The sequence below is a fragment of the Plasmodium gonderi genome (assembly GCF_002157705.1).
Source record: "Plasmodium gonderi DNA, contig: Chr12, whole genome shotgun sequence".
NCBI lineage: Eukaryota > Apicomplexa > Aconoidasida > Haemosporida > Plasmodiidae > Plasmodium > Plasmodium gonderi.
The window spans coordinates 1,115,405-1,130,111 of record NW_021628937.1 but is presented as its reverse complement, the minus strand read 5'-3'; the positions used below and the strand labels follow the sequence as shown (position 1 = coordinate 1,130,111).

At 31.3% G+C, this 14,707-nt stretch overlaps 3 protein-coding genes across 3 annotated transcripts; 2 read left to right on the top strand and 1 right to left on the bottom strand.

Moving 5' to 3' along the window:
* Positions 1-2,084: 2,084 nt before the first annotated feature.
* PGO_122280 (histone H3-like centromeric protein CSE4) lies at positions 2,085-2,600 on the bottom strand (the record flags this gene model as incomplete). The annotated part of the gene is made up of 1 exon (XM_028689019.1): positions 2,085-2,600. The coding sequence occupies one exon, from the start codon at positions 2,598-2,600 to the stop codon at positions 2,085-2,087; it is 516 nt and encodes a 171-aa protein (XP_028544820.1).
* Positions 2,601-5,856: 3,256 nt separating this feature from the next.
* Positions 5,857-6,765, top strand: PGO_122270 (hypothetical protein, conserved; the record flags this gene model as incomplete). Its single annotated transcript, XM_028689018.1, has 1 exon — positions 5,857-6,765. The coding sequence occupies one exon, from the start codon at positions 5,857-5,859 to the stop codon at positions 6,763-6,765; it is 909 nt and encodes a 302-aa protein (XP_028544819.1).
* Positions 6,766-9,498: 2,733 nt separating this feature from the next.
* On the top strand, positions 9,499-13,916 carry PGO_122260 (hypothetical protein, conserved; the record flags this gene model as incomplete). The annotated part of the gene is made up of 2 exons (XM_028689017.1): positions 9,499-11,794; positions 12,076-13,916. 2 exons carry the CDS (start codon positions 9,499-9,501, stop codon positions 13,914-13,916), a joined length of 4,137 nt encoding a protein of 1,378 aa, XP_028544818.1.
* Between the last annotated feature and the right edge of the window lie 791 nt (positions 13,917-14,707).

Genomic DNA, 14,707 nt, shown 5'->3' with positions numbered 1-14,707 from the left:
TTTAATATTGATATATTATCTTTCTTCCTCAACTGTGTGCTCCACTTGAAATGCTGTTCAAAAGTCAAGTCCAAATTCGGCAAAAAAAAAATTTATATGATACAAGATTTTTCATTTGATCCTTTTTTCCTCTACCCCTTGTCAAGTTTCGATATGTGACGTCGGTCCAAAAATATATAATGTAGTAATAATACGGTTTTATAAGTCTTGTTTTGTTGCTAAGTTTGTATTATTATTTTTTTTTTTTCTTTTATACTTTATTTTGAAAAGAAAAAAAAAAAAAAAATAATAAAATATGTACTAAGCAAATTTAAGAATTGGCGCACCCTTCCCTATATTTTCTTCCTCCAATTGGCAGAACATTAAATAAAAATTAGTATGGGAAAAAAAAAAAAAAATTTTTTAAAAGTAGAAAACAAAACTTTTTTTTCAACCTGTTTTTTCTTCTTTTTCAGGTGGTTAAATTTGGAAATGTTCTTTTTTGAATATAGTTATCTCAACGATACTTATGCATCACGACGTGATTTTAAAAAAAAAAAAAAAAAAAAAAAAAAAAAAACAGTTGAGGTGTTTTCCTTTCTTGTGGGTTCTCACCCCTCCCGTGCTGCATATATACAGTTGTATATGCATACAAACTTTTTCCCTCCATAGATTGAATGTATAGATATGTATAACAGTACTGGTCACATTCGTACATTTAATATATACATATTTTGTACATATTTTTCTGATGTTTTATATATCTGCAAGAATACGATTCGTCGTGTGGGGTTTTCGATTTTTTCCCCCGCTTCGGTAACCCCTATCCCTCCCCCATTCCCAATTGGGTGCGAAAAAATGGCAAAAACAAAAGAATAATCCAAGTTCCTTGATACATTTTAACAATGTTATTTTTTAAAAGAAATGTAAACCCAGAGGTGAGGAGAAGCATCTTTCGTTCTTACTAAGAATGGAGAGGTTTATAAGAATTAAAAAAAAGAAAAAAATGTTTTGGGGTAAATAACTGTTATTTCCACCCCCCTTACATTTTACATGAACAAATAGTTTATGTTTAGGATAAAAACTTAACAAGTCAGATGAATTGAAAGCTCGTTCAGTGAGAATGCAAATTTATATTATTTTTTCTATTTATTTTTTCTATTTATTTTTTCTATTTATTTTTTCTATTTATTTTTTCTATTTATTTTTTCTGTTTATTTATTTTATTTTATATCTTTTTTCATTTTTTACAATATTACGGAAAATGAAAAAATTGGTGTAAACCTATCAGACGGGCTCGCATGAGAGGCTACTTTCATTTTGACAAAACAAAATGGGATGAAGAAAAAAAAAACAAGGAGAAATTGTACGGGCAAAATTGTGCAGACAAAATTGTGCAGACAAAATTGTGCAGACAAAATTGTGTAGTCAAAATTGTACAGGCAAAATGGAACCACAAATAGGAACAAAGCAGGCGTGGGGTGAGCGGTATAATTAAGAAAGCGACAAATTGACAAGGAACAAATAAAAATTTTTATTTATTCACAAAATAATTTCATTTCTCCATATCCCTTCGAGGTTATTTTGTTCGTGCTCGAAATGGTTCGTGGTACAGGAGTAGCTATCTATATTCTATGCATCCACATTAGGTATTTGTGTGTCCATATATATATATATATATATATATATATAGCTCATATGTATTTCTTCCATATTTCCACTATAGCGCCTGCACCAAGCGCAGGAATGGTAACGACTTATTGATCCGCGACCAACACAGGATTTTCATTTTAACACGTCCCTACCAAGTGCACCTCCCTTCTTCGAGCGCGGTGCAGACAAAAAACCATCAGCATTTCGACACTTCCGTTATTTGTCTATTCCACTATTTTGTATTATTTTTTCCCTCGCTGGGCATATGGAATTCACGCGGCATATGTGCAGATTCGCGGTCTTTCCCGGCATCACAAAAAATGAGATCCACGTTTCATCATGTTTAATTTAAACGGTAAAAGATGCATATATATATATATATATATATATATATGTACATATCCGATATGTTTCACGTTTTGGCAAGATAAATCCCATCCTCCGCCATTTGGTCAATCTCGACCCCGAATTCGACGGGCCAGGTGAATGTCCTTGGGCATGAGAGTTACTCTATTTGCATGAAGGGAGCATAGATATGCATCTTCAAATAAACTTACAAGGTAAGCTTCAGATGCTGTCTGAAGTGCTAACAATGCTTCGGGTGTATAACGTAATTGTTCATCTGGGAGTTCAAATAATCTAGTAATTTCTTTAACAACTCTTACAAACGGTATTTTTGGAATTAACAATTGTGTTGATGCTTGATATGCTCTTATTTCTTTTAATGCCAATACACCAGGTCTATATCTATGTGGTCTTCTAATACGTGTTGTTTTTTTCATACCTTTTTCTAGAATTGAATTTTTATTCCCTTTTCCTATATTGACATTGTTAGTATGTTTTCTAGCACGTATTTCTTTATGTGATATGTTCGGTACTGTCTGATTTGTCTCTCCATTAATGCTCCCCACTCTTGCATTATTATTCATGGGGTTATGCATAGGCACGTTTTTTTTGGTTCGCACCATTCTGACATTGTACAGGGTGAGCGGTTTCAATGGCGAAATTGCGTTCACCTGCACGGTTCCTACGTGTGTATGTGCGCGATTCCTACCTGTGTATGCTTGCGAGTGTGTGGTGGCCGTGGGGCTAATATGTTTTGATAACGAATTACACTCAACCACTTGTGTCCTCGGACTTCTAAAAATTTGGGAATTCCACTTTCAATATTCCTTTGCAGGTTAGCGCTTTGGCAGGTTGGTAAATTGGACGGTTGTTCATATCACAAGTTAACACCACACAAATCTGAATTTGCCGCTGATCACTCTTTGGCTTCCCCTTATACTATTCCGCCTTTTTTTTTTTTTTTTTTTTTTTTTCTCTGCTCAATTGAATTTATCTTTAAGGAACGAACAATTACGCCTGTAATTCTCTACATGCGTTTTGCGAAATGTGAAATTACACAATACCAATAACAAAAAAAAAAAAAAAAAAATTTGCCTGTAATTCTTAAAAACGTGTTTTTTAAAAAACAAAAATTTTTAAAAAAACAAAAAAAAAAAAAAAAAAAAAAAAAAAAAAAAAAAAAAAAGAGATAAAGTATCATAAAATATGACAAAATAAGAAGTGAAGCAGTAAATATACAAAAAAATAAATTTAAATTATTTTGCATTTGCTAAATGAGGTTAAACTTTTTCTTTTAATTGCCTTTTTGTTTTCTTGATAGTATAGTGGTGCAAAGAGGAAATTTTTTTTTTTTTTTTCTACTCATTTTTTTCCACACTTTTTTCCATACTCTTTTCCCCATTTTTTCCTTCATTTTTTCCCCATTTTTTCCATCATTTTTTCCCCATTTTTTCCTTCATTTTTTCCCCATTTTTTCCATCATTTTTTCCCCATTTTTTCCTTCATTTTTCCCCATTTATTCCCCATTTTTCCCTCAATTTTTCCCTCAATTTTTCCCTCATTTTTCCTCATTTTTCCCTTTCGTAATTATTTCGAGAAAACACGGAATTGAGAAGACTAATAGTAGTTAAGCAAAGTCGTGCTGCGGAAAGTGGCACATTAGATATGTTGTGGAGTATATATGCTATATTGTAGGAATACAACCAGGTGTACATATAATTCAGATATGTTACATAAGATTAATCGCAATATTTAAACATAACACACATATATAGTGTGTATCAGTTATATCCTCAAGTGTGAAGGGTCTCCGTCCCCTCCTCCACACGTAGACTTTTCCGTTCCATCTTTGTCTGCTCTATGTCATGATACCATTGCCACACTTGATAATCCAATATGAATATTAACACACTACAACCCTTTCATGGATGACATATATATATATATGTTCACTTAGGACAGTTGTTTAAACGCCACTTGTTCTTATAGACATTAAGCAGAACAATTCCGTGTGTCATCATTTTCTTTTTTTTTTTTTTTTTTTTTCCTCATTTTTATTTTATTTTTCACTCGAAAACATTAAATATGGGGAGTAAATGCAAATATGTATATTGCCCAAATGAGATGGTGAAAAAAATAAAAAGGATAGACAAAAAGAAAATCACCTGATTGTCCAAACAAGCAAAAACAACTTTTTCTTCATTTTTTTTTTTTTTTTTTTTTTCCAAAATGCAAATTACTTGTACATTTTTAATTACAAAATAAAGTGGAAAAAAGAAAATAACCTGCGCCTAAACACTTGGGGATGAAATCTGGTATGTACTTTTGGAATTTAAACGTAAAGAAAACGAGACAAAAGAAAAAACGAAAAATATATGTAAGCCCATTTTTTGCAATCATAAGTGTGTTACAAATAATGTAACACTTTAAGAAAAATTCCTTCTTTTTACAAGAACTTTTTTTAATTTCTTCATCACACCCACGTACTTTTACAGTCTTCTACATACTTGAGCAAAAAAGAAAATGAAATGGAATGATATAAAATTAAGCAAAATAAAATAAAACAAAGTAAAATAAAGCAAAGTAAAGCAGAGTAAAATAAAGCAAAGCAAAATAAAACAAAGTAAAATAAAGCAAAGTAAAGCAGAGTAAAATAAAGCAAAGCAAAATAAAACAAAGTTAAATAAAGCAAAGTAAAATAAAACAAAGTTAAATAAAGCAAAGTTAAATAAAGCAAAGTAAAATAAAGCAAAGTAAAATAAAACAAAGTAAAATAAAACAAAGTTAAATAAAGCAAAGTAAATTTTTCTTTTCTTTTTTTTACGTTTAAATATATATATCGAATCGCAAGTCTGCTGTCCTTATTTTTTTATTTTATTTTACATGTTCTTAACGAACCCCACAGGTGTTGTCCTTGTCCTTGTCCTTGTCCTAGCTTTATTTTATTTTTTCTTTTCCTTCAACCCCTTTTTGCAACATCATCAATGGGTACCAAATTACAATGCCTAAATACGTAATTTCCTTCGAAATAAGTTGATATCACTTTTTTTTTTTTTTTTCCATTAAGCAAAATTTTAAAAGTAGAATAAAAATAAAACCCATGTATTTAGAGAAAAGTAGCTATATTTTGCTTGTTGTTGTATGTACTTGCATAAGCTTCTTTTTTTTTTTTTTTTTTTTTTTTTTTTTTCTTGTTCGTTTTGCTTAACACACCTATATTTCATATGTTCTGCTTTCTTATACGAAATATATTCACATATAAAACAAATACTACTACTTTATTCCATACTCCATATTATTCTTCGTTATTTTAGTTTAATCCATTTCCACTCCCCATCACTTTACTCATCATTTTATTTTATTTTATCTTATCCTATGTTATTTTTTAATTTTAATTTTTTTTTTTTTTTTTTTGTAAATATACATCCCCGAGGGGAGAGGAAAATTAGAAATTGGCCCCAACGAGGTAAAATTTGACATATCCCTTGGTTGGATGAAACAAAAAGAAAAACGCTTTTATTGCAACATAGCAACTTCGAAGTAGATCTATTTTATTACTTAATTACCATTCTACAAAAAAAGAGCCTTTTTATTTCTCGAAAAAGGCAAAAACGGGTGGAAACGCATATAAGGAATAATAAAAAATAGATTCCTTTATTATAGAGATAGATAAGGTGTGATCTCAATTTGAAACCTCTTGGGTTAAGAAAGAGGAAAGAACTAGTGAAAGAAGAACATCCTATGTACACTAGAACGACGCAGCTAACCAGGAAAGCATTGCCAACACAAAGGCCGTTTATAACCAAAAGGTTTTCTTCAATCGAGAGATCTTCTTCAATCAAGAGATCTTCCTCAATCCAGAGGCTTTTTTAAGCGAAAATGCCAATCGGATTCAATTGCCTCACGGAAGAAGGTCAGCAGGCCTTAGAAGATGGAAAAGGAGGATCTGTTATCCATAAAGATAACGAGATAGAATTCATCTACAATAAGCTTAATTTGGGTATGGGGAAGTTATATATATTGGAGAAAAAATTAATATGGGTATCAAACGAAAGTGAACAGGAAAAAGAAAAGAAAAAAAAAAAAATCACAGATTTTAAAGAAATTACTACTAACCCTAGTTATTTGAAGCATTATGAGAAACACCACAATTTTTATATGCACCTTTTGAATAACGTTAGTAACATCTCTGTCGATTCCTCAGACATCGCTTTGCATGCAATTACATCAGATAAAAAAATATGCAGTAATTCTTGTGTGTACATACAATTAAACTCAGATATTACAGGAGAGGGTGAAAATGAAATGAATAGTATTGGTGATGAGAGAGAAGTAGGAATGGTTCAGGAAGAAGAATCAAAATATTCAGTTATGAATAACGGAATTGGAGAAGATCCCTGTAAAGGAGTGAATAATACGAGGGATGAAAATTCATCCAAGTCATCTCCTGAAAAACTAGGAAAACGACTGTTAACAAAGTTGGTAAAAAAGCGAAATTTTGTGAAAAAAAATAATCAGAATGTGGATAATGAAAGTGACCATGAATTAAACGGTGAGGATATGTCATATGAAGAAATTATAACCCCTGAGATAATCCTAATTAGTAAAAATCATTCTAACAATGAAATAATATTTCGTCAACTAAGCAATATGGAGAATTCGGAAGATGAGGAAGACGACGATAGCGATGGGGTAGAGGGAGAGGAGGAAGAAGAAGAAGAAGAGGAGGGAGAGGAGGAAGAAGAAGAAGAAGAGGAGGGAGAGGAGAAGGAGGGTGAGATGGGTTAGACGGGTTAGACGGGTTGGACGGGTTAGACGGGTTAGACGGGTTGAACGGGTTGGACGGGTTGGACGGGTTGGATGGGTTAGACGGGTTAGACGGGTTAGACTAGTGAGATGTGTGAATAGAAAAAGGATGATACCTAAGACAAACGAAAGATGAGGTCAAAGCGAACATGAGTTGGAGATCAGCACACTTGGAAGGATACATATACAAACGCATAATGAGACAGAAAGCGGACTAAAAAATTAAAAAAATAAAATAATAAAATAAATAAATACAGAATATAAAATAAGTTATACATTTTATGTTAAATTCTCAAATGAATGGTTCATATTTCAAAATGGTTATTTTATTTTGTATTACATTTTTTTTGAGGAATTTTCCACTGTGCAGAACTTAGCTACAGGCACATGCTTAAGTACATTCTCCTCGTTAGACCTGACGTATACAATGCTATATTTTTTACTCATAAGATGTCATAGCGAATACACAAGAATGTGCAAATTATCTCAAGTCTAAGTACCAAAAGTTTTTTTACATGAAACAAATAAACGGTTTTGACCTGTGGTACACGAAATATGGCCAATAAATGTGCAACAAAAACTCGTAAAAATTTTTGGAAAAAAGATCTTTAATGTTTTCTTCCATTGCTGTTGCACAAAACCGGCTATTTTATTAGTACATGCTGTTGTGTAACTGCTTGCCAGAGTATTCAATGATATGCATGTATATGTTAAAGAGAACGTTTCCCGCTTGTTAAACATTTCTCCTCTATTTGTCTTTCATCACTTCTTTTATTAAGAAATTATTATAATTTTGCCATGAATATCACACCTTGCACAATATGTGTAATTTTGCATTCCTTTTCATGCATGTGAATGTGGAAATTTCCTTCATATGGGTAGCATAAAATATATAAAATCCATTTCAGACACATTATGATATGATACATTGTGCTATATGTGCAACTGTGTATGTATACCGAGGAAATCGTTACATGTCTTGAAACACGAGAGAAAACGCAGCTTTCTATTTTTAACCCTCCCTCAATTAAGAGGGAAGAAACTGTTAATTTGTCGTTACTTATAAACTCTTATTTTTGTCATTTTCCCAGTTATATTACGCTGCTATTTATTTTGTTAGTTATTTTTTTTTTATTAATTATTTTATTTTTATTTTATTTTTTTTGTCATCTTGATTAACCCATACGTAACAATAATTTCTTAAGGCAATGTCCTTCACCTAGCTTTCGAAAAAAAAAAAAAAAAAAAAATGTTCACTTTTATGACAATAGGAATTACCTGTCCGTTCAGGCGAAATGGGTTTATTATGTAGCAGTAATAAATGTGGTAAAAAAAGCGATGGAATTTGTAACAACGCTGCTGAGAAGTTTAACATATATATATATATACACATGTATGTATATATGAACTGAACAAAAAGTGGGAAAAGGCACTTTGTGTTTCGACTTCTTCACACGTAGAATTTTTGGCGCATTGCAACTGCCACGAAGTTGCGTTGAAATTATTTCCAATTTTTACGAATTCAAAAGTTAACTATATAATTGGGAGGGAAAAAAAAAAAAAAAAAATATTTCCATAAAAAGTTCCCGATGTTCACAAGTGTAGGTTACAATATATCTTACACCACAGGCAATGTGTTTTTATTTGAATGTGCTTGCAAACTTGTTATAGTAAGTTTGTGCCAATACTAGCTTTACGCCCACTATTTTGTTTTTACTTTATTCAATTTTTTTAATACTACGGAAGGAAAAACCTGCCAATTTTGAATTCGACAAGAATTATTACAGAAGCTTTATTACTGCAGAACTGTTTCTGTTGAAGAAGTGTTACTGTTTAAGAAGTGTTACTGTTTAAGGAGTGTTACTGTTTAAGAAGTGTTACTGTTTAAGAAGTGTTACTGTTTAAGAAGTGTTACTGTTTAAGAAGTGTTACTGTTTAAGAAGTGTTACTGTTTAAGAAGTGTTACTGTTTAAGAAGTGTTACTGTTTAAGAAGTGTTACTGTTTAAGAAGTGTTACTGTTTAAGAAGTGTTACTGTTTAAGAAGTGTTGCTTGACACAATTTAGAAATGTTTTTATGCCAGCATTTTGCACATTCGACAAGCGACAGAGCGGAAAGAGCGTCCTAAATTTTTGTTGTGCCTCAGATAAGATTAAAGAGAGACAAAAAAAAAAAAATAACATTCCTGCGTAGTGAATGTGTTCTTGCAGAATTTTAACTCCTCGCTCGTTGGGAGAACACTCATGTGTGAAAATGAGTTAGGAAAGCTAATCATATATCCATGTTCGATGTAAAATTGGGAAATAAATATGCAAAGGCTAAAGCAACCCTCTCCCCCCCTCCCCCCTTTTGCGTGCAGTGTAGTTAAGAAAGGGAGAAAAAACCATTGGGGAGAAGGATCAAAGGCGTTGAAAATTGTGAAAACACACCTAGAGGAGGGAAAACACGAAAAAATGGTAAGAAATCGTACCGAAAAAAAAAAAAAGAAGAAGTAAAGATATAGGCACCAGAAAACAAATGTGATACATATAAAGGATGTTTTCCTTGTTAAAATTTGTACCTTTTTTTTTTTTTTTTTTTTTCACGTTGAAACGAGAACTTGTTGGTAAAAGCTATTTGGAAAAAAAAAAAAAAAAAAAAAAAAAAAAGTGGCTAGCTAGCTAATTAGCTGAGCTAACAATTTAACAATATCCCCACATGTGCCACAGTTTCAATTATGAATATTTTGAAACGCACAACGTTGGTTAGAAAAAACCCCACATGTTTACACATACGAAAGAATCAGATATACTCGAAAAATGATTTAACCCATGATATATTTGAAAATGAAAAATGCATAGACAAATTTGAAGAGTTCAAAGAAAAAAAAATAATTTATAAAAAAGATTATAAAGATTACATGAAATTATATGAATGTTATAAGCCTTATTATACAAAGCTAATTGTAGAAAAAAGAAATTATTTCAATTTTTCTATTTGCTGGACATTCAATGATGAAAGGTCTGTGTGCGTGAGTAACGACACAAATAAAAAGGTGAAAAGTTTTACAGATACATTATGTAAGCTGAAAGTGGAATTGTCCAAAATAAGACAATATATAGACAACAAGGAAAATGGGTTACAACTTAGTGGTGTAAGGAAATCTCAAGATAGAGACACAAGTTCATTAAAAAATGTACGAACCGTAAACATTGCTGCAACAAGTGTGAACTTTACAAATAGCGAAAATAAAAAAAATATAACAGATGAGGAAAGGAAACAAAAAGAACATGAGAAAATTAGTGAGAAATTGTCGAATGAATGGAGGAATAATCCCATCCCGTCGTCTGCACACGGAAAGGAAAGAGACTCTTATGTGGACAAGCCTAGTGATACAAAGCAAAAAGGGAATCGAAGTAGATACCAAACAAGGGAACAAGAAGAAGAGGAAGAAAAAAAAAATAGCAAAAAAATGAATTACACAAAGTTGAATAAAATATGGGAAAGTTTTCTATTTCATAAGGAAAGAAGTAATATTAAGGAAGAAAAAATCAATTTTGAAATTTTAAGAAAAACTTTTTTAAAAGCACAATTTTTTGAAAAAAATAAAAAAAAAGATTTCCAATTTTTTGAAAATATATTAACTGATTTGTTACTGAGGCCAGACATATTTATAAGTGCTTTGAATTCGTTATATTTTATCTTTTTCGACATGAAAATAAGTGATACAAATTGTTATAATGTTTTTTTGAAGAAGGAAAAAGTACACACAAGTAGTGACTTCTCAAGGAGTGGAAGTTACAATTTGCTCTATGACCCATCGAAAGAAGAGTGCATTCATTCATGCAAAAACATAGAGAGGGAAAAAAAAATATCGGGCAGCGTATTGTTACATTTAGCTAATCCTAAGAAGGAAAAGGAAGACGAACAAAATAGTTCTACATTTGCAAAAAAGCAGGGCAGCAAAGAAGTGAAAAAGGCGAGAAATAGTAATGCATTTAATGAAAAAAATACGATTGATGAAAGTATTCCTTATAAAATTCCAGCTAAGGATGAAACAAGTGGGAAAATCAGAAGATACATATTAAATTATCTGTTCAATATATATTATGAAAAACATATAGGATTAAAGAATATGCATAAAACATTCGACATACATCTAACATATAAATTACGTTATTGTAAGAAGGAAGGTAATTTATATAAGTTTATCGCTTCAAGAGGAATTGAAATTGAGAACAGAAATATTATTTTAATAAAATGTAACAAAATAAGTGGTTCATTTTTAGTAGGATTAGTAAAAAAAATTCAGAAAACAAAAGATTTTTCTATTCTTTATGTAAATATCAAAAGGTACAATTGCAACAAAATCGGGACTAATGTTGTGAAATTATATGAAGAGATGGATTTAAGTGACGAATACATGGAAATCTACTTTAATAAAACTCATGTATTTCCTGTTGAATTTTCTCATGAATTTAAAAATCCATGTATCTTTACATCAACCAGTAGAGATAATTGTCCAAATGTAGGTGATATCCACCAAAACGAGGAGAAGAATGACACAAATGTGTATGAAGCTGTTATACTATCGGTTCACCTCAGTACAATTTCGAATAGGATAAAATATTCCATGCTTAGTCTTTTTGAAAAAAAAAAACAAGTTCCCAATAATCAAATTTTAGAGTTATTACTAAATGAGGAATATAACCATTCACATGTATGTGCATCTGAGGAATCGCTATCTAGCTGTGCCATGATGCACAGAGATGGAGGTTACAATTTTCTAATCCAAGAAGCTATAAATAAATTTTTCCAAAATAGAAAAAATGAAATGACTTTTCTCAATATTATAAATAAAGATCTTATAAAAAATGATAAAATAGTCGGTAAGCTTCACAAGAAACTAAAGAATAACATGGACGAATTTTCCCGAATGTGTAATGTGTACATAAAGTTCGATATTTATCAGAAGAATGTCTTGCGGGACATTTTACTCAATGAAGGGGAGATCCCTGTGCACCTCATTCGTGGTAAGTGCTACCCGGCGTGGTACCCATAGATATAGGGTCATCATTATCACGATGATTGTCACTTTGATTATCACTATGATTATGCACGCATGTGTATGCATATGTCTATGAGGAGAAGTGCTAGAAATAGTTCTGCTAGCGTGCATTATGTATGACTAGCATATTACCCTAACTCGTCATGCCCATATTGTATTCTTGCCATGTACATGCATATCCCCTTCGTGCAAAATTTCTCGTTTCAACCGTCACACTGTTTGATCCCATTTTCTCCAATTTTGTAGGTGCTCCGGGGAGTGGAAAGAGTGACCTGATATCTTTCATAATTTACTTCCTAACACTAGAGAGGAAAAACAATATTTTTGTCGGCACGAGCAAGCACATTTCGGTGCAAAATATTCGTGAGAAGTTACTGCACTTTAAGTTATGCCTGAATAGAGACAATGTACAAAGGTCGAGGAATCAGAAGTCGGATATATATATAGACACGATATATCAAGCATTTAAAATTAAAGATAAGAAAATAAAACATTTAATTATTGATGAAGCTTCTAGTTTATCCGAATACAACAGTTTAATTTGTCTAAATCTGAATTGTGAATTCATTTACGCCTTTGGTGACGACAAACAGTTAACTTTTCATAGTTTGATATATGAAAAAAAGAAATTACAAATAAATTATCTAAGCATTTTTGAAAAAATAAAACGTTATAAAAACATAAAATATCATCATTTACTAATTCAGTATAGGTTAATTTTTCCAATGTATTTATTTATTTCTTTTTATTTTTACAAGAAAAAATTAATTGCTTCTAAAAAAATTATGGACAATTTTTTTCAGTTAGAAAAAAATAAATGCAATCTTTTTAATACCCTATCAGGGGAGGAGGACCTTCTACGCATCTTGAAGAAAGAAAACCTTTTTCATCATTGCTCGATACCAATTCTGTTTATCGATACGTATGAAGCCGATTTAAATTCACAAACGTTTGAGGAAAAAATTAATTATTCTTACATAAACCAGTTTGAAGCAGATATCATTTTAAAACTGGTAAAAAATTTGAATATAGAAAATCAAAAAAATATTACTATCTTAACTCCTTATACAAGCCAAAAATTGTATATTCAGTGTATTTTAAAAAATACACATTTGGATAATAGAACTCAACGTAATGATCCCCAATTCGATCAGCATAAAAAGAATAATAATAAAGAAATATGCAAACATTTGATGTATCAAACCATGGTTGATCGGTCTTCTAGTGAAAACATGCAAAAAGTAAGTCCAATCACATGTGCAAGAAACGAAACAAATTCGAATTCTAACCACAGTTATGGCCAAATATTTAGTCTCTTTAAAAATGATCATTTGAGAGCAGGAACTAACGAATCTAATCGTGTGTCTCCATGGGAAGATATATTTGAAATAGGTTCTTTTGCAGACCGTCAAGGTGGGCTTAAAGGAGGGCATGAAGTGGGGAATGAAGTGGGGAATGAAGTGGGGAATGAAGTAGGGCATAAAGTAGGGCATAAAGTAGGGCATAAAGTAGGGCATGAAATAGGCCTTGAATTATGCCATGAGGTAGGGAACCAATCCAGGTTCCACAGGGGCCATCCGAATGATACGGATCCTTTTAGCGACCTTTTTTCCAATACCTTTTTACGAAAGAGTGAAAAAATTGGCGAAAATAATTTTAGTTTTTCGGAGAACAAATTTCCCATAGCTTTGAAGATGTCAAAAAATGGATGCAATATAAATAATTCCAATGTATGGATGAACGAACAAAATGGGAATAACAAATCGGCAAAATGCAATCGAGACGTTGAAAAAAATTCCAACGTTTTGCACAAAAATGTTCACACAATTGACAGTTATCAGGGTTGTGAAAATGACTTAATTATTATAAGCACAGTTAGATCGAATGATAAACATATGCTTGGTTTTCTGAATGATGAAAAGAGGTTAAATGTTTTGCTGACTCGAATGAAGAAGGGAATTATCATTGTTGGAAATTCCAAAACGTTAATGAACAACTTTTTTTGGAAAGAGTTTATTTCCTTTCTGGACTTTTTCAAATCCAGGAAATCCGTCTTTACCTTACCCTTCATGCGCAATTGCAAATGAGCATATAGCATATGTGCGTGTGTGGTAGTGATGGTAGTAGTGGTGGATGGGTGTAGAAAACCCCCCAGCGTGGTTTCTCCCAATTTATTATTTTTGTAAAGATTGTTAATGAGACATGTTACACGTTTACTTGTCCTTTCAAAATGTTCATGGTTTAGAGCATGCACAACAACTCGCACAAATTTATCACTCGTGGATTATTTCTGTCCACCTTTTTGTTTACGTACAATTTTCATCATTATGTATACATATTCCAAATCCGTGTTTCCAAATTGAGGCTTTTGGCATATTATGAATTGTTTATTATCATCCTACAACCGTTAAGTTTTTCTTTTTTTTTTTTTTTTTTTTTTTTCACAGTTTCAACTTGTAAGATTGTTTTTTTTTTCCCCTTTTTTTCATAAAATAAGCTGATAATAGTTGTGAAGAATTTATTCACACAAATTTTTTTCTACCATTTGAACATGTGCACAATTATACATTTTATCCTCCTTTTTGATTTGATTTTTTTTTTTTTTAAAACCTATTTAGTGAAGAAATATTATAAACCCTTCTTACATTGTTACGATTTAAAACAATTTCAAAAAAAAAAAAAAAAAAAAAAAATCGCTAAGTGTTAGAAGAATATATTACAAAAACAAGGTTCTTATGTGTATGTGTGATTACACCAAAAAAAAAAAAAAAAAAGACAAGTAAAAAAAAAAAAAAAATTATATTATGATCAGCAGGTTAAACTGTTAAAAAATTATGAATAGCAAGGTAAATTGTGAAAAAATTATGAAAAGCAAGGC